At 34.6% G+C, this 20,583-nt stretch overlaps 1 protein-coding gene across 2 annotated transcripts; it reads left to right on the top strand.

Moving 5' to 3' along the window:
• Window positions 1–13,285: 13,285 nt before the first annotated feature.
• On the top strand, window positions 13,286–14,742 carry Osi19 (DUF1676 domain-containing protein Osi19). Of its 2 annotated transcripts, none has more exons than XM_073076637.1 (3): window positions 13,286–13,498; window positions 13,576–13,986; window positions 14,468–14,742. In XM_073076637.1, the coding sequence occupies exons 1-3, from the start codon at window positions 13,286–13,288 to the stop codon at window positions 14,600–14,602; spliced, it is 759 nt and encodes a 252-aa protein (XP_072932738.1). In that variant the 3' UTR covers window positions 14,603–14,742. The 2 variants fall into 2 exon arrangements, with proteins under 2 accessions (XP_072932738.1, XP_072932728.1); XM_073076627.1 differs by having other exon boundaries at window positions 14,459–14,742.
• Window positions 14,743–20,583: the final 5,841 nt, after the last annotated feature.

Raw genomic sequence — 20,583 nt, 5'->3', positions numbered from 1 at the left:
GTAATAAATAATAGGCCCGATAGCACGATACCGAATTTGTGTCACTTATGCGAGATTTACATTTACATTGCCTTTTCAACCTTCATGACCTATGTATACCTACCTAACTTTATTATTTTAATATAGGAGTAACAGACAAGCGTTCAGTTCACTAGATGGTAAGTGGCTATTGCCGCCCATGGATCTGTAATCAACCCCAGATAGCATTAGATATTCGTACCTGAGGTCGGCCACAGATGCGCCGCTACTCCTGAGGACTGAGCTGGAACGCCTCGGACAAGTATGTCTCCCTTACCACCTTCAAACCAGAACACAGCAGCGTTTAACACTGCTGTTATGAGGCAGAAATAGGTGTGGTGGTGGTACCGTCGGAGTCGAACCTCAGTGGGTTCTACCTCAACCACCTTCGAATAAACTTGAGTTGCAAATAAACTTGCAGTTCAACTGATGGTAACTGGTAACTGCCGCCATGAACATTTGCTATCAACCCCGGATAAGATTAAAGACCTAAGTAGTCTTGTAACTAAAGTTGCCCACAAATGTGATGTTGCCCCTGACTGGACTAAGTTCGAAAATTGCGAATAAGTAGCTAAACACACCCTTCACACCAGAACACATAAGTGCATAACACACCTATTTCTACCTAATAACTGCAGTGTTAGGTGCTGCTGTGTTCCGGTTTGAAGGGTGTGGTAAGGGAGAAAGACTTTTCCGAGGCATTCCAGCTTAGTCCTCAGGAGTAGCGGCGCATCTGTGGCCGACCTCAGGTAGGAATATCTAATCCTATCTGGGGTTTATTACAGATGTCCATGGGTGGCAGTAGCCACTTACCATCAGGTGGACTGCATGCTCGTCTGCTACTCTTATATTATAAAAACAAAACAAAAATATTATAAAACACTGACGTTAGCTAGAAATGATTTGGCGATAGTCGAATCACAAGTTCTTCTACCACATTTTACTTTAACGAATTCAATGATACGTATAATTAAACAATGTATGTATGTCCCTGTAATGTAGAAGGAAATTATACGATTTATAACTAATAACATACACCATAACGTTAGATTACGTGCACATACAATACACACAAACAAACACGCACACACACACAAACACAATGCTACTAGGTACATTACATAGGTCAACAATTTTTTTATTTTTTTTTGTGCATGAGTTTTACTTAATATTTTCTGATTATATAAGCAAATATATATAAAAAAATGAAATTACAAATCGATAATATTTGCTTTTATAGAAATTAGAGCAATTTAACATTTTTTTATTTTCGAGTCCAATAAAGTCGGTCTTGGCGCACTAACGTTGACAAAAGAGTGGCAAGGGGGCGGAGTGTAATGTTTCTTGCATCGCTCCTTGTGTGCGAAAGTAAGTGATAGCTTATTTCAGTGGAATAACGTAGTTCATTTTTTTTTTTCGTTGTATCAGTCTGTACAAAATGACTTCGAGAAGTTGTAAACGAGACGCCGACTCATTTTATTATATTTGCGGCGAATTTATGAAAGTAAGAGAGAAATAGGACGATTTATGTACAAATTTGAAGATTTCCAAGGCATACCAACTTACTTCCATCTGTATACTGTATACCTGTTAAAAATCAAGGTAAAAAATGGGCCTCACATATTGTGTCAGGTAAGACTTGCAGAAATATTCTGGACGGTGAGTTTATATTCATTTTTTTTATCTTTATAACTATTTTATAATTACTTTATATAGTTATAATACGGTACGTTTTATTGTAGGTTGGTACCGAGGTGAAAAAAGAGCAATGAAGTTTGCAGTGCCAAGAATTTGGAGGATAGGTACTCAGTAATCATCGCATCGCATGGGCAGTGATAGCCTAGTGGTTAAGAAACTCGGCCTCTCGATCGAGGGGTCCGAGGTTCAAATCCCAGGCACGCACCTCTGATTTTTCAAAATTATGTGCGTATTAGAAATTAATTATCACTTGCTTAAACGGTGAAGGAAAACATCGTGAGGAAACCTGCATACCTGAGAGATTTATAAAAAGAATTCTCAAAGGTATGTGAAGTCTACCAATACGCACTTGGCCAGCGCGGTGGACTATGGCCTAATCCTTCTCATTCTGAGAGGAGACCCGTGCCCAGCAGTGGGACAGTAATGGGTTGATGATGAATCATCGCATAGATTGTTATTTTTGTATTGTGAATCCACTCAAAGATAAAAAATCAAAGAAAACATATTATCCGGATCTACCAACGACTGTTTAATGTTCATTAATAAATACTTGCATTCTATTTTAAATTTCTATTATGAGAATGTATCATTAATTAATGTTTGTGTATCTTTTCATAAATTAACTGTGTCCATTTTTCATGTATAGGGTCTTTCATTGAGCGTTTCCTATCTTTAAAATTATATAAAACAAATTGTGTGTGATACATTATCGAAATTTTTTAATCGTTTAAAGGACCTATTGCTGCCATTATGTGTAGAATATAACATCGTTCAAATGTCCGCACGACTTTTATGGTTATGGTCTGCAAAAGGCAGAGTTCTTATGGGCGACGGGAAATCGACTGTCTCAGATTCTAGTGCACACGCACGGACAGCGGCGATGTTTTCGGCAAATCTTCCGTTTCGTTGATATACGGATGTTAGTCAATCATTTAATGACCCAGTAGACTTCAATTTATCCACCAGATTGCGAATAGTCCTCTCGGTAGGACGATCATGGCGACCACGCGGTAGCGGACGATTGTAGCACGCGTTGCCCGAACAGAATAGCTTTTTGATACAATAATTTTATTATTTGTTCGTGTTGTTGAATGCTATATATATCATCCATGGTAATTTGGCAAAACAAACTGAATAAATTAAAACTAATTTGACAGATGTTGCTTCAGTAAGATGACCGTTATCAACTTTCAAAGTTCGGAAGTCCTTGTTAGAAGACCCTATATTTTCATTAATTTGAATTTTCCAATTTGTACACATAAAAGTAAATTCAGAACTGTTTTTTGTTCTTTTTCTTATTTCTAGGTATAAAAGGAATAAAAATAACGTATGTATAACCCATGCTCAAAAATTCTGTAGACCGGTGTTATATAATACTTACGACTCCCGGACACAGCTTTTTTATATATTTTAAGTTTTCGCATTTTAAGTGACCACGTATGTCTTATGCGAAATAAAGATTATTTAAACCTAATTAAGTACATAAAAGACTTCAAAGATAGATGATAACTTCCCTCAATAGACATCAAGGGAAAACTTCACACCGCTGGTAATGACAGTGACTGTGTGTATGAGGAAATTAACAGCAGGATTCCCTAAGGGCTAACGTAACAGTCAGGCCAGCCGCCAGTAACAGCTATTTCCGTTGTGCTTCAATCGAATTTTAATTTGATTTACTTTTAAAACAAATAGTAAGTAATAATAATAATAATAATAATAATAATAAGGGGTGCTTGTCGGGCAACCTCCACGTGTGTCCGTTTAAACGGACCGGTGCACCCTGGGCGGCGCGGCCAACAGCAATTGTTGTTGGCGGCCGGCAGATAGCCCGACCCCAATCCCCACGTCTGCAGGTACCGTGCCGATGGATGCGTAGTTGAGGGGATGCTCAACTCCGAACGGTCCCTCTCCGATACCAGGCGACCTCGGAGAGTAATTAGCCTTACCCCAGCAAGCGGGGCTCTGCTGGTGTGGACATTAATTCCCTAGCTGAACACATGGCCCTATTATGGGCCGATTATGAAGATGCAAAACCAAAATACAAATAATAATTATAGGTATAATTTACGTTCGCTCTCTAGAGTCCAACACACCCAGAATATACAAAATTCTGGAAATGAAGAGTTAGATAGACGGGCATCTACATGCCTTAATCAAGAAGATAATATAACTGACTGCCAGACTCGTTCTTCTACACCGACAACATCAGTAGAGAGCCTTTTTGAATCTCCAGCCTCTACACCACGTTCGTATGAAAAATCGCGATCGAGTACAACATCACCAATGTCAGATGTTAGTCAACCAACATCAAGGAACGAACGTACCCTCACAAACACTAACACTAAGTCAAAATCGAGATCAAAAGCACAAGAACCACAGCGACATATAGAAAATAGACCTACATCAAGACAGACTAATCCTACTAGAAGTGTTTTGCAGGACATGAGACCTACAACCACTCTAGCAGGTCGAGATAGACAACGGATGAAGTGGACAAATGAAGTAAATCATCAACTACTCCGTTGCTATTATATTGTTACCGATTTAGAAACCAATGTTACCGGTTACAGAACACAATTACGAGAGAAATTCATTGAACACTACCCAGAATTACATTTTATTTCGGAACAACGACTATCTGATCAAATTAGGGTTATTCACCGAAACAATAGAATCTCTGTAGTCGATAGAGATAATATTAAGAAAGACGTGGAAGCACAGATTAATTTAATAAACAGTAACCTACCTTGTCATACACCTCAGTCATCACTACTCACACAAACAACACACTATGAACAGGTTTCGAACTTACTGACCGAGATAGAAACTAGTAGTATAGATACAGAAATAATAGCTAACACAGTTACAACAAATACTGAACCAAGAATAGAAACAGCAACAATAGAAGAAACCGAAGAATCTACCCTCAAAAACACCTTTGCAGAAAATATACTAAAATACAAAAATTCTAATCCTTATCTAAGACCTACCATACCTAAGTTACAAATTACATACAAAACTAAGAAAATAATCAGTGATTTAAATAATATAATCGAAAACTACTTAATTGATAATAATATTACAACATTAGAAGAAATACATGAAGTTATCTACAGTGCAGCAATAGCAGCAGTAACAGTAAACAATAAAGTAACAAAAGAATCTGAAAACATTAAAAAACAACATGACAAACTAAAACTATATAAACCAGCCTGGGAGAGACGTTTGGAAAATAGAATATTAAAATTCAGGAAAGAAATAGGACAACAAACACAATACTTAAAAGGTAATTTATCACAAAGAAAACAATCTAAAATTAATTCTGGAAAAACTGATGACCAAGAAGTAGTAGATAGATTAGATACATTAAAACAAAAACTTCAAGCTCTAGCTAAGAGATTACGACGTTACAGAAAAACTAATCAAAGATATAAGCAGAATAAGACATTTGAAGCAAATCAAAAACAAGTATACCGTAGTTTCAATCCACAACAGAAAATTATCCAATCACCTGATATTAAAGAAATCCAAAACTACTGGGAGAAAATTTGGTCAAATCCTGTAGGTCATGCATCGAATATATCTTGGATGGAAGATACTGAATTAGAAAGTATAGAACCTATGCCACAATTTATAATAGATAAAGAAGATATTAAAATAGCAACAAACAAAATGTTTAATTGGAAGGCACCAGGTCCAGATAAAATCCAAAATTACTGGCTTAAGTATTTAACTGCTACTCACAAGACCATAGTTGACATTTTTAATGGTTTCATTCAGGATCCAAGTAACATTCCTGACTTTTTAACACGAGGAGTTACATATTTAAAACCCAAGGATATTGATACATCAAATCCTGCCAAATACCGTCCCATTACATGCCTTCCCACATTATACAAACTATTAACCTCCATTATAGCTAATAAGATAAACACACATACAACTTTTAATAAAATTGTTCAAGAAGAACAAAAAGGATGTTGCAAGGGTTCGAGGGGATGCAAAGAGCAGTTAATAATAGATACAGAAATTCACCAACAAGTTAAACAAAAACATAGAAATTTATACTACGCTTACATTGATTATCAAAAAGCCTTTGATAGCGTACCTCATTCCTGGTTAATTCATGTATTAAAACTTTATAAAATTGACAATAGTTTAATCAGATTTCTTAAACATGCGATGACTAAATGGACAACAACTCTTAACATTACAATAGAAAACAAATCTCTTAAATCCGACCCAATTAACATTTCCCGTGGTATTTTTCAGGGTGATTCATTGAGTCCTCTATGGTTCTGTTTGGCGATTAATCCACTATCTAATATATTAAATAATTCAGGACATGGATATATCATCGATAGACAAGCAAATATAAAACTTTCTCATCTCCTATATATGGATGATATAAAATTATATGCATCAACTAGACAGCAACTAAATAACTTACTTAACTTAACAGAATCTTTTAGTAACGATATAAAAATGAACTTCGGAATAGAAAAATGTAAAATTAATAGTATAGTAAAAGGTCATCATAAGTTAACAGAACCACATAAACTCACAATCTCTAACAATACGATTAGTTCAATGGAATACAAAGATTACTATAAATATCTAGGTTTTCAACAGTCTGCATGTATAGAACACACTAAAATTAAACAGGAATTAACAGAATTATACAAACAACGATTAAATAAAATTTTTAAAACTTTCTTATCTGCTAGGAATAAAGTTAAAGCTGTTAATACTTATGCCGTTCCCATCCTGACTTATTCTTTTGGTATTGTCAAGTGGTCCGAGACAGATTTAGAAGCGCTTAACACACTCACCAGAACCACAGCATACAAACATCACATTCATCACATACACTCCGCAGTTGAAAGATTTACACTTACAAGGAAACTAGGAGGTCGCGGATTTATCGATATTAAAAACCTACATTATAAACAAATAGAAAATCTTCGTACTTACTTTTTAACTAAAGCTAAAGATAGTTTATTACATAAAGCAATTACAGATATACCCACATCAGGAACACCACTACAGTTTAAAGATAAAAAATTTAAACCTGAAAATAAAATAGTAAAGCAGGAAGTTAAAATAGAAAATTGGAAGAAAAAATCATTACATGGCAAACACCCGCACAATATTGAACTAGATCATATCGATAGGGAAGCATCTAATTGTTGGTTAATGAAAGGAAATATTTTTGCAGAGACTGAAGGATTTATAATTGCCATTCAGGATCAAATAATTAAAACTAGAAATTATTCTAAACACATATTAAAAGATAGTAGTATAATAAATGACAAATGTAGATTATGCAATTTAACAAATGAAACAATAGATCACATAACTGGTGGATGTAAAGTATTAGCTGGTAAAGACTACATAAATAGACATAACAATGTTGCAAAGCAAATACATCAGTATCTAGCACTTAAATATAAACTCATTAACGACAAAGTCCCATACTACAAATATTCACCAAAAAACGTTTTAGAAAATAATGCCGTAAAGTTATATTGGGATCGAGATATTATTACCGACAAGACAATTAATTGCAATAGACCGGATATTACATTAACACTTAAATTAACCAAAACAACTTATCTCATTGACATCTCCATCCCGAATACTGACAATGTAAAACAAAAACATTTTGACAAAATTCAAAAATACTTACCCTTGGCAGACGAAATAAAAGAAATGTGGCACCAGAATGTAGTTAGAATAGTTCCTATAATTCTATCATCTACTGGAATTATACCAAAAAACCTCCATACATCCATCCGAGAATTAGATTTACGAAAATCCATCTTCATAGAGCTACAAAAGTCCACAGTCTTAGATACAGCTTCTATTGTTCGGCGATTTTTAAACATGTCAACGTTAGTAAGCAATTAACAAATTCCAGTACTGCAATAAATTCGTCAGAGTAACAAGATACTTGGCTGTTGCCCGTACTTGGACTCTAAAATACCGGTGTAAGACCCGAGTAGAAAAAGATTCTTTCTTACATAATAATAATAATAAATCTTTATTTGCTTAAATAAGGTACAGTAAATTAGGTGTAATAAATAATATGACTTCCACTTATTTAACCTTAAAGGCATGCAAAATTACAATTTTATAGTCGCTAATTTTTAATCAATTATACAAAATATACAAATTATTACAATCATGAATGTCAATTTACAAATTACATATTATTACAGCAATCATATCATATGTCCTAATCATAATGTCAATTTACCTTAGTCTACATAAACCTATTTTCCTAAAAATTCATCCACTGAGTAAAAAGGTTTCGTAATAAGCCAATTCTTTAAGTCCTTCTTAAATTTATCAAAATTCATATTTTTAATATCTATTGGCAATGCGTTATACACTTGAATGCACATTCCGTAACAATTTCTTTTATAATAAACTGATTTTGGTATTTTGTAATAACCTAGTCTATTTGCGTGTCTCCCTGATTTGGAATTATATATGTCAGCAGTTGTTTTAAATAGGTGAAAATTACTTTTAACAAATTTGCCTATCTCATAAATATACATACTCGGTACTGTTAGGATTTTATATTTTTCGAATAAAGATTTGCATGATTCATGTGGTTGGAGACCATAAATTGCACGCAAGCATTTTTTTGTATGATTAGAATTTTATTTATGTCAACTGAATTTCCCCATATAAGTAAGCCATAGTTCAGTACTGAAGAAACGTAACCGTGGTAGGCCATAAGTGCTGCACTTAACGACACTGTTTGCGATAAACGACGTAATACATATACAAATCGGTTTAGTTTTTTGGAAATTTTATTTATGTGTGCCTTCCAATTACATTGTGCGTCAATCTGTATTCCCAAGAAAGTAGCGTCAACTATTTCTTCTATGCTTATTCCATTGTATCTAACATTTAATTGTCCTAATGGTTGCGTATTCTTAGAGAAATTTATTATTTTAGTTTTGCTAAGATTAATATGTAAATTATTTTTATTCAGCCATTCTATTATTTATTAATGTCAGTGTTTTATTTAATTCATGTGAATGATTATTTATGTCATTATTATTTAATTTATTCGATGTCACAATTACAGAAATGTCATCAGCATATAATATCATTTTATTTTCAGAAATGTCCGGTAAATCATTTATATAAAGTAAAAATAATAATGGCCCGAGTATGCTTCCTTGGGGAACGCCGCTTTTATTATACCGATATGTTGATTTATATGTAACATATTCATCTTTGTTATTTATATATCCAATTTCTACAGATTGTCTTCTATTTTTTAAATATGACTCTATCCATTTAAGTGCTAGCCCTCGAATTCCAAGATTATCTAGTTTTTTTAATAGGATTTCATGACAAACAAAGTCGAATGCGCTGGTCATGTCAATAAGTATAACAGTTGTATGCTTTTTGTCATCTACATTGTCAACTATTGTGCTAATAAGGTCAAAACAAGCAGAAGTTGTTGATTTTTCTTTTTGAAACCCATACTGCTCTTCTTTTAGGATTTTGAATTTAGTTATAAATTCAATAAGGCGTTTATGCATAGCTTTTTCTAAGATTTTAGCAAATATTGAAATTAGTGTTATAGGACGATAGTTGGCCATATTAGTTTTATCATTTTTTTTGTGTATAGGCCTAACAATAGATTTTTTTAGTTCTTCAGGAAAACATCCATTTTCTATAGATAAGTTTATTATATGAGTCAATACACCAGATATTTGTTTGCTGCATTGTTTTACTATTTTTGTTGTAACGTCATCATAGCCAACTGAGTTTGTGTTATTTAAAGTTCCAATCAAGTATTCAACTTCAGCTGATTCAAATGGTCTTAAGAAAATAGTGTTGGATACTAACTGTGTGTTTGTATTATCAATATTGCATTTTTTATTGTTCGTCACTTCTATGAAGAAGTCATTAAAGTTTTGTGCTATGTCTGACGGATTTTTTATAACCTCTCCATTAATATTTATCTCATTAATAAGATTATCTCGTTGTTTCACATTATCACCACTTTTTATTATTTTCCAAGCGGCACGACACTTGTTTTTAGAGTGTAATATACTTTTGTAGTTACAATTCTTTTGAGATAGTCTTATGCATTTTTTTAACATCTTATTATATGCCGAGAATTTATTTTTACTTTCAAGCGTATTATTTTTATAATACTTCATTTGTAAATAACGTTTTGTCCTACAACTAATTTTTATGCCCTTAGTAATCCATTTGAGTTTACCTGTATGTTTTTTTATCTTAATTCGTGTTTTTGGGAATGTTAAGTTGTAAAATGTTAAAAATTCATCATGAAACATATTAAAAGCTGCATTTAAATCTTTTTGTTCAAACACGTTTGTAAATTTTATGCTTTTAATATAATTACAGAATTTTTTAGTATACTCCTCACAATAGTCCCTTTTAAGTATATAATATTCTTGGTTTTTTGTTTTTATGTTTTGATTTGTTATAAAAAGCATTTGTGCTGTGTCATGGTCTGATAGATTTAAGTTTAATATCTCACCTAGTGCATTTGGTATGATACTTATTATTTGATCTATACACGTTTTTTTCCTCGTGGCATCTTTAATATGTAGCGTCATATTAAAGTTCTGGGCTATATTTATTAACTTATTTGTGTCGGTTTGACTTTTTAAAGTATTTATATTTAAGTCGCCTGCTAATACAACTTTCTTTCTTTCTTTGTTGATTAAAATATGTAGAAGTCTTTCCAATATATTAAAGAACAAGTTTACATTTGACTTGGGAGTTCTATATAAACATATAACTATTAATTTTTGGGACGGGATTTCGAGCCCACAACATTCAAATACTAAATCCGTTGCATATTGTTCTGTAATATTTATTGCTTTGTATTCTATGCCTTTTTTTACCAATATACATACACCACCCCGTTTTTGCTGTGTATTTCTACAAAATACTGACCCTAAGGTATAACCATGTATATTTATATTTGCTTCACAGCTTTTCTCGATGAATGTCTCTGTGACACAAATTATGTCTGGATCTTTTCTGTTCTCAAAAAGTTCGGTTAGAGTAATTTCTAGAATAAATTTTTTGTTGTTTATGCCAGCAATATTTTGGTGCATTATTCGAAAAGTAGTGTTTTTATTATTCACGAAAAAACTGACTGCACGAAGGGTTACTCTTAGTTAAATTGTGAGATTGCGGATCATTATTATAAGATTGAGATTTTTGAGTAGGTTTTTGTTTTTTAAGGGGAAAATATGCAGTAATTTTAGGTTGAACTATTTTACATACATTACTGTCACACCTTGACACTGTTTTTTTATTTTGTGTTTTGAAGTAATCAGTAATTATAGTTTGTTGTTTAAAGCGACTAACAGGTTTACTTTTAACATAATCTGGTCTCATCTTAGAAAAATATAGATTGCTTTTTGTGTCTTTTTTCTTCATAAATCCGAGAAATGTGGTGTCATAGTCTATTTGGTCTATATTCCTATTTAATTCTATGCACATATTCAATAGATAGTCGTGATATATTAATGGATTACAATTTAAAAAATAACAATTTTCTTTATAATAATTACAAGTCATTTTGATTGCGTGATTCAGCTTACTCTCATTTAAGTTTAAGTTATTTTGCACACTTAATACTAGTACTGGACATCGGTTATTCATTCGTTTCAGAAAATTGCTTAACGCAAACATAACTTTATTAGGGTCCTTGTCGTTTTCGCCTATGCTTATTAAGATGCGGTCGTCCGATGTGATAGTAAAAGCTTCGCATGTCTTGAGGATTAAGAAGGTACATTAGTTTTTAGATTTGAACCAGTGTCGTCGTTTCTTTTACGTCGTTCGTTTTTTGTACTAAGAAACTATTTATAATACTTTACAAAAATTATAATTGTCTTAGAAAACTTTTAATTATTTAAATAAATTATTAACTGATAACTAATAGGTAAGTATACCGAAGTGTATAAAATAGGTATAATAAATATTACTAATAGGTCTTAGAAATAATCGGCCAAAAGAACCTCCCTCAAGAGTTTTGTGGATTATGATAATCCCAAAAAATGTTTCGGGGATGCAAACTACAAATCTCGCTAGGGACATAATCCAAGCTACGTCAATTTTTTTACAGTATAGGAGTAGCAGACGAGCATGCAGTCCACCTGATGATAAGTAGCTGCGGCCGCCCATGGACATCTGTAATCAACCCCAGATAGGATCAGATATTCCTACCTAAGGTCGGCAACAGATACCACTAAGCTGGAATGCCTCGGAAAATTATGTCTCCCTTACCACACCCTTTAAACCAGGATACAGCAGCGCTGCTGTTATGAGGCAGAAATAGGTCCATGTTTTCAGTTGCGATTTTGCATAACACAAAGTGATTTTGCGACTCATAAAACATTCATAAAACCTATTTAGCCTTATCTTAAGAGTTCTAAGTACCTCTCAGAGTACTTACCTATTAAGTACTTGGCTCCTCGCCAATAAGGAGACAAATGGTGCCACGCTGGTACAAATTAAGATACTGGTGCCAATGGGTCGTGTACTTGGATGTCCAATAATGACTAGGGATTTCAATTACCTCTTCATTATTTTCTTTGCCATAAAAGAGGCTCACAGAGTAGATAAAGTGAATTAGCAATGACATTCGCGGAATTCCATTTCTAGATCCAAATAGCATGAGGTACCTATCTGATGTTGATTTCAGAAACTTGGCTGTCATTGAAAAGTAATTTAGAAATACTCAATCAAGTTTGAACCACGCAGACAGAAAGTAAAAGGAGCCAACAACATCAGCACATGAAGCTCAAACGTAGATAGAGTTTCCACATCACCGATAAAAGGTAATGATTAAACTAGGTTAGATTTTAATCCTAATTATTAGTCTGGAAATATCCATAATCTACCTGTAATCTAGAACGATATGGTGGATTTCCCAATACTTAATATGTAAATCAATAAAATCAAATTAAATTACATCATGGAATAAAAAGATTTTAAAATAAAACAAAACGCAATTATGAAAAACAATATCAATCAATTGTATTATCTCTTATGTTACAAGTTCAATGATAGCAATTTAGACGATATTACGTATGCAGCCGGCGCGTGCGAAGCGTCTGCTCCTCCATATCAAACACCTTAACCATTTCAAGTACATCACCTCTCACTCCCACTTCCTACTTCCACCATAACAACGAAAAGGACAACGATAGTGGATCATTACCAACGAATCAGGGTACGGTGTCACAAACAACAGAAAAGGTGCTCGGAACAGTTGAATCCAAAGTGTTGGTAAAACTACCAAGCATGTTAGAACTTAGGCCGTTTTAGATCCGATACCCAGAAGAGGATTCGTATCAAATAGCTTTCCCTTACACTTCGATCCTGCGCAAACTAAAGGTCCTAAGTCCGCGATTGACGCGTACAATGAAAGACGATGCGTACCGGAACTGCAAAGCACGTGCTGAATTTGAAATAGCTGTATAAAAACCGGTGGGTCCCTGTCGAAACTATCACATTCTCACTTACGGTCGTTCGGTCAACACCAATTGAAAAAATGGCGTCAGCGAAGGTTGTGTGTTTGGTAGCCCTTGCTCTATTCGGGAGTGCCGTGGCCCAACCATCCAAGGGCTTCTGGAAGGGCACTCCCATGGACAGCATGGTGGAAGAGATGCGATCTGGCTGCGCGGAAGGATCAGACCCTACCGCTTGCATCAAATACAAGGTCATGTCCTTGTTAGACAGCATCTTCAAGAAAGACACGTTCCAAGTAAGTCACACTTTCTCGAAAATAGCGGATTTGGATTCCTTTTCGCAAACTACTTCATTTCATACAATTCTTCACAGATCTCAGAAGCGGTTGAGGTAACGAAGAACGGTGCTGGCAACGACGTCACTGGGCGCTCTACTGGCGACTTCTTCGACAGCATCGAGAACTACATCCAGTCCCATGACGTCACCTTCCAGCTGCCGATCGCTGACACCAAAGTGACCGTGAGCCCGAGGAACCTTGACAATGACGAGCTGAGCCTCAACATCAAGTTCAACAAGGAAGGCGCTCGCTCCGTTGGCGAGGCTCGTAAGGCCAAGCTGAAGAAGATCATCGTCCCTATTCTGGTGTTCGTGCTGTTGAAGGCAATGACCCTCATCCCCTTGGCTATCGGTGTCCTCGGTCTGAAGGCCTGGAACGCGCTCCAGCTCTCCTTCTTCTCCTTCGTGGTGTCCGTCGCTCTGGCTATCTTCCAGCTGTGCAAGAAGGTGAGTTGAATACTTATCCTTTTTTTAATTCTGCGGCTAAAAATGACATCAAGTAGTTATCATTTTACGACGTAGTATTCAGTTCATAAAAGGATTGAGATAATAGAGAAAAAAGAGGTTATTATGACTACGACTACCTCCTTTTTACGCAAGATCTATAGCTAGAAATATTGATAACAGTAGATAAATATCAAAAGTGTCTAAACATCTGGCCTAATAATATTTGCAAAACTTCTAAGCTATGCACAATTTCCATCTAAAGCATCCTATATACTTTTTCTAAATTAATGCACAAATCTTTCAAAAACTTACGCATTGAATATCCCAGATATTCCATCTACTATTGCACTTTGAAACTTTACTATCATATGCGATCAGAAACTCCCATTACTTCTTAAGCACATTGAATTTTCTTAAGCACTCTACCGCACATCTGTGACTAACTCTCGACTCTCCGGGAATAACGTTATAGTTTACCCAGATCGCGGCCGACAACTCTCACCCACAAATCGCTGCTCACGGCCCCTGGGACGCTGCGTACGCCGCCACCCGCCGTAGGAGAGACGCTGAGCCTCAAGAACTCGCCCAGGAGCTCGCCTACAACGCATACCACTAGACCTCAAACTGATCTTCAGACCGATCGTGCGACCGATCCGGCGTAATTACGGCCGACTAACCAAATAGGTTTCGAGAATCGTTACCGTGTAAATAATAGCGAAAACTTATTTATTTAGAGTGCGAGTGTGATTGTGATGTGTGAATGTTATTTATTGTTTTAATAAATCATTGATTATAATATTATTCTTTTATTTATTCCTTCTTCTGTTTTTCCTCAAATCTAAAATAATTTTAGTTCCAAAGCATAATTATTTTTTTAATGTCTCAATTTTAAAACATACTATAATAAAATACTATAAAAATATTAATAGTTTTTGTTGTGTTGTTTTTGTAGTAATGACGTATTAACAAATTATATATTTTTATTAGACTTTCGAATATTTCACATTTAAATTCAATAATATATTAATTCCACAGTCTTGGATTTTTAAGCCACACTATTAATTTATATCGATAATTAAAAAGAAACTTCAAAGACACTTCCTGTGAAACTGTGAAAAGTAGAATGCAGTGAATTAGAAAACTACTTTGCAATTCTCTCTTGTCCATAAGAAAGTTTTACGTGTGCGAAATAAAAATAAATGTCGGCACATAATATCATGTGCCTACAATAAGGTTACAGTTGCTAAAACAATTAAGGTATCTATGAGTAATATAATTAATATTTTTGTTATATTATTATAATAGAAGTATATTTTTTATTAAATTAAATATGTAATTCACGTACTAGTTTTATATAAATACAATGTAATTGAACAAACAATATTCCGATTGTATTTATATTTCATTACATCCATAGATAATTATTGAGATTAGGTAGACTCCATTATGAAGTGAGAACTGAAAATGGCATACTGGTGCGCCGTCACCTTGACCAAATGCTGCCGGCGCCTGGTGGTGTAGGTGGAAATAGCGGTGGAGGACTGTTGGATATTAAGTCTCCAGGCAACCGATGTTGTTGATTGTCAATACATAGTAATAATCTTTAAGTTTGTGGAAGGTTTATGGTTTGCAAACATTCCATACAGGTTAGCCAACATGTAATAAAGTAGCATAAAGTGGATTCCAGGCGTCTCCCAGTTGAAGGGAAAGGTACTAACTAGTCAACAGGTCCAGTAGTAGAATACAGAAATAACATCAGCAGCAAATCACAGAAAGGATTACATAGAATATACCTATTCCTAGGCAGAAAAATTAGGCTACCTACTAGGTTATCTGTCGTAGGACCGTCTGCAAAGGTAGATTTTTAGGCTATAATTTAATTAATTATTTAATAATGCTAAACTTAACGAATCTTCAACATAACATTTTTTGTTAGCGTTACATGATAAAATTGAACATAAAAAAATATAGTCAAAATCATAGATTAGTAAAAATTACTCACTCCTAACAAGAAAATGTACCCAGTTTTGAGAATTGAAATAGTTGCGTAAAAACGTTTTGCCACGTCTCCGTGCTAAAATGTTCCTAAAATATTTGAAATAATTATCTATTTATTACGTAAATTACGCAGTATTAGTTATTTATTCGTAAATTTTCTCTAAAAATGTTTTTATTTGTCAAGAATTCAAAAAAAGAACTTACTAAAATAAGCCGTTTGTGACTTCATTCAATTTCAAGGCGGCGAAGTATCTTTACTAATCTATAGTCAAAATAGAGTGGCCTATTTTTTATTTGGCCTTATATCTACTTATTAATTAAATCTAATCTTAAACAGTTACTCTTGCCTAGGCGCTTATAAATCGATCTAATTATTGCAAGAGGCCGATATAATTTGCATATTAGTTGCTATCCCAGATGTTAAGTTGTTTACAGGTGTCCCACCTGTAAACAACTTAGATACCTCGACCTTTAAACAACACACAACAGTACTTCTGCTGTGAGGCCTTTCTGCTTCCTGATATAAGGCATGATACTCATATGAATTATTATTTTTGCAACCAAGAAGCCATTGACATTTTTTGGCAGTTAAAGCGTCGACTAAAGGGCGCTGAAAGAACTCTATCCTGATCAAGGGCCGACCTTGATTTACTTAAGTTCATATTTTACAATAACAAGTAAATATTTGAGGGACTGGTTATAAAAATATTACAAGGGCTCATCTATTTACATTATCTTTGTGACGTTCGTCATCCATGACGACCACCTCGGGTTACCACATAACAACAATTAGTAAACTCCACGCTTTTTTGATACATTTAACTGGATTTAGCTAGAATGCCCCGGAAAAGTATGTCTCACTTACCACACCCTTCAAACCAGAACACAGCGGCGCTTAACACTGCTGTTATGAGGCAGAAATAGGTGTGGCGGTGGTCCCGCCGGAATCGAACCACAAAGGGTTCTACCACCTCCAAATATATACCTGTAACACCGTTTCAATAAAATTGTGTGATTGTCTAATGGTTGAAACTCGGCCTTTCAATCGGGAGGTCTGTGGTTCAAATCCCAGACATCTCTGATATTTCAAAGTTATGTGCGTATTCGAAATTATTCACTTACTATAATGATGAAGAAAAACATTGTGAGAAAACCTACACGTCTGAGAGTTCTCAAAAAAGTTGTCAAAGATGTGTGCAGTCTACCATTGGCACTTGACCAGCATGGTGGACTAGGGCCTAAAACTCTCACACACTAAAAGGAGTCCTATGCGCAGTAGACCCTTTAAGGATGCAAGGCGCTTTTAAGACTAAGGGAGAATCTCTTCTCCATAACTCGCCTCGATGTGCTTTTTTGCACCTTTTTAAAGAACCTCATATCATACTACGGTGCCCTAATCAGCCCGAAATTACAAAAACACTAGTCCTTAGGGATTGAAAATTAGAGGTAACCGTAAAACCGTAAGGGCTGCAGTTCTAGTTATGACTACATCTGGTCCATTTGCGGAAATGAACATTTAGCATCAGGTGGATTACATGCTCCCTTTGTAAATTCAGCGACTCTCAAAGTTGTCACACGAAGTAGGTATGTGTCAGCGTAAACCGTCGTCAATCCATTACAGTCCCACTGCTGGGCATAGGTCGCCTCTCATAAAGTCTTTACATACCTTTGAGAACCTTTGCATTTTTAAGATCTCTCCTGTATGCAGGTTTCCTCACGATGTTTTCGTTCACCGTTTAAGCAAGTGATAATTAATTTTTGATACGCACACAACTTTACGAAAAATCAAAGCCTGGGAGTCAGTCGTACCTCGGACTTCGTGGTCGAGAGGCCAAGTTTCATCCACTAGGCACATACTCCATAAACCACAGCTCACAAACCCTCATTGCGATTCAACAGGTGGTCAGGATGTGACGGCGCCTCACCTCGTGACCCACTCTCAGCACGGATTGACACCCATACCTAACGATTAATGGGCTGTCCTTAATGTTATGTGTTATATGACAATATCAGCCTTTCTTTTCGTAAGAGCTGATTACAAACATAAGTTAATCATTGGACGAATCTAGTCGTTAATTTTTTGCTTGTGGTGTGTACCTTAAAACCTATAATATTTAGCGAAGTATTAAAAATCTAATCGTTATCGTAGAAAACACCGATAAGTTCTCGAATTTAGAATAAAACCCGACTAAGTGCGCAGCTACATTTTGAACTTATTTGTTCAGCAAACCCTCACTACAGAATTTTTACATTTCAGTAATTTTTATCTTGGTGATTTTTTCACTACTTTTTCTTTTTTATGAATATTATGCTTAGCGTCATGCCAGTATTAAAATCTAAAATATAAAACGAAACATTAAAAATTAAAAATAGCACAACAAAATAAAAATAAACAAAACATTGAGTCGCCTTCAATTCATTAAAATAAGATCAATAGCAGAAATAAATTATTTAACCTTTAATGTAATCATCAAATTCATTATTGTCCCACTGCTTGACGCCGATCTCCTCTCAGTATGTCAGGATTAGGCTATAGACTAGCACGCTGTCCTAGTATCGATTAGGAGACTGTGTACATCTGTTTTTAAATCTAAGCACGTATTTTTATCACGTTGTTTCCTAAGTACACCTAATGATAAAACTTGTGATAATAATACTAATACGCAGATAGCTTTGAAAGTGACATGGGGCTCTTCAAAAAGGTGCAAAAAGAGCTCCTCTTCAAAGCCGGGAATGCATTGGCGACTCCTTTGGTGTTGCAAATGTTCATAGGCGACGTTGACTACTTTCCGTCAGGTAGCACGTCTGCTTTATCGTTAGGCTCAAATATAAAAAAGTGGTAGAATTCATTGTTGTTCGACGTCGGCGTCACCACCGCCACACCTATTTCTGCCTCATAACAATAGTGTTAAACGCTGCTGTGTTCTGGTTTGGAGGATAAGGGAGACATACGTTTCCGAGACGTTCCAGTTAATCCTCAGGAGTAGCGGCGCATCTGTGGCCGACATCAGGTTGGAATCTGGGATTAATTACAGATGTCCATGCACAACATTTATATCCATTAATTAGTGTAAAAATACTATTTTTATGAGGGTAATTGGTCTTGTACTGATTAGACTTAATAATTTCTGGCCAATGGAGCACTTTAACCCTGTTTAAATTCAATACATGTTTTATCTTAGAGTCGCTATTTACATATATCGCCTCTTTGTATAGAGATTTACAAAAAAATGCAATTAATTCAGAAATAATGTATAATAATACTTACATTGGGATCGTACTTTTAAAATGTGTATATATGCAAATTAAATGTTGTTCTTCGTAAATAACTAAATCATAAGTTCGTTAAATGAAGTACTTACTCGTACTTACCATTTACTACGGTTTTTTAATAAATAATACACAGTTTCGCTACTCTATACCGCGCAGATGTATCGAAATTCAAATATGTCACACAACAAAATGAAACCAAGGCGAATCAATAACTTATGACAGCCATCGTGTTTAGAATTAACAAAATAAGTAAACAAATAAATTGGCGGCAAAAGAATGTTTAAAGTTAGATACTGGCAACACATGAACGGAAGTGAAATAGCAATTTCACAATCCGGACATGGCGGCAAATGCAAATGACGTTGACGCATCGTGAATGCAAGATGGCGCCACCCTTATTACATAATGGCGTTGGATAAGTACATACACGCGAGCTTTTTGCTAAACAATAGGTTTCACTTTTTCCACAGAATGTAATTTTTACATAATGTCTGTAAGCTTAAATAGTGAGTAAATAAAGTATCTATCTAGTAACGAATGTTTTGTAGAATGTAGTTATGGTTCAAAACATATACAACGGATGTTATCATATTTTTAAATAAATATTCAAATTATTTAATTATACTATTATTTGAATTATTTTGTGTTATTTTCATGATGTGTTATTTTTATAATAATTAGTGCCCGTTATTATAGTTAATGGCTGTATGCGTTATACGATTGTGCATGTGCATGTGCTGTATGCGTTACACGATGCATTAACATTAAAAAAATAAAAGGAACGCTCTTGGCGGGAGACTTGTGTTTTGCCCGGGAATAATAAAAGTTGTAATTTGGTCAAAAAAATAGTTTAATTACATTAATATATACATACTCCAATGTAGTAAATACACTTAAAACGTTTATTTTTAGTTTCAGATACGTATTAACCTAGTACACAGATACAAAAATTAGTTCTATTTTTTTTTAATTTATAACGAAATTGCAAAAATAATTGCATAGATTAAAGATACGCTAGAAATATAAAGAAGACTGATTTCATACAGCAACACGAATGTAGGAAAATTACTACCAAACATTTGCTAAAACTGAAACCAAAATCAGTATGAAATAACTTAAGCCGCAATTCGTACTGGAACTTTCAAATTGTTATCCTCCCTCTACTGAGAGGGATGATAATAACGGTAGTGGAATATCAGTTTGCCGGTAACTAACACGAATGAATACGTATTTTGAAATCTAAAACGGTACTCAGTAATTTAGATTATGTGAGATTTTCGTGACATAATTCCAACAAAACTCTTCATTTTTGAAATTAACTCAACT

Source organism: Epargyreus clarus, unplaced genomic scaffold (assembly GCF_041222505.1).
Source record: "Epargyreus clarus isolate Ecla_fem2 unplaced genomic scaffold, WU_Ecla_fem_2.2 ptg000002l, whole genome shotgun sequence".
NCBI classification, from domain to species: domain Eukaryota; kingdom Metazoa; phylum Arthropoda; class Insecta; order Lepidoptera; family Hesperiidae; genus Epargyreus; species Epargyreus clarus.
The sequence above is the reverse complement of the archived record's forward strand: the minus strand, read 5'-3'. Positions and strand labels throughout refer to the sequence as shown.

What these genes read in the sequence shown, in the direction of transcription:
- Osi19 (XM_073076627.1), top strand. Translation starts at nt 13,286, where the DNA reads ATGGCGTCAGCGAAGGTTGTGTGTTTGGTAGCCCTTGCTCTATTCGGG. An exon ending in TCAAGAAAGACACGTTCCAA is followed by an intron (nt 13,499 to 13,575) that starts GTAAGTCACACT and finishes AATTCTTCACAG; the next exon opens with ATCTCAGAAGCGGTTGAGGT. An exon ending in TCTTCCAGCTGTGCAAGAAG is followed by an intron (nt 13,987 to 14,458) that starts GTGAGTTGAATA and finishes ATAACGTTATAG; the next exon opens with TTTACCCAGATCGCGGCCGA.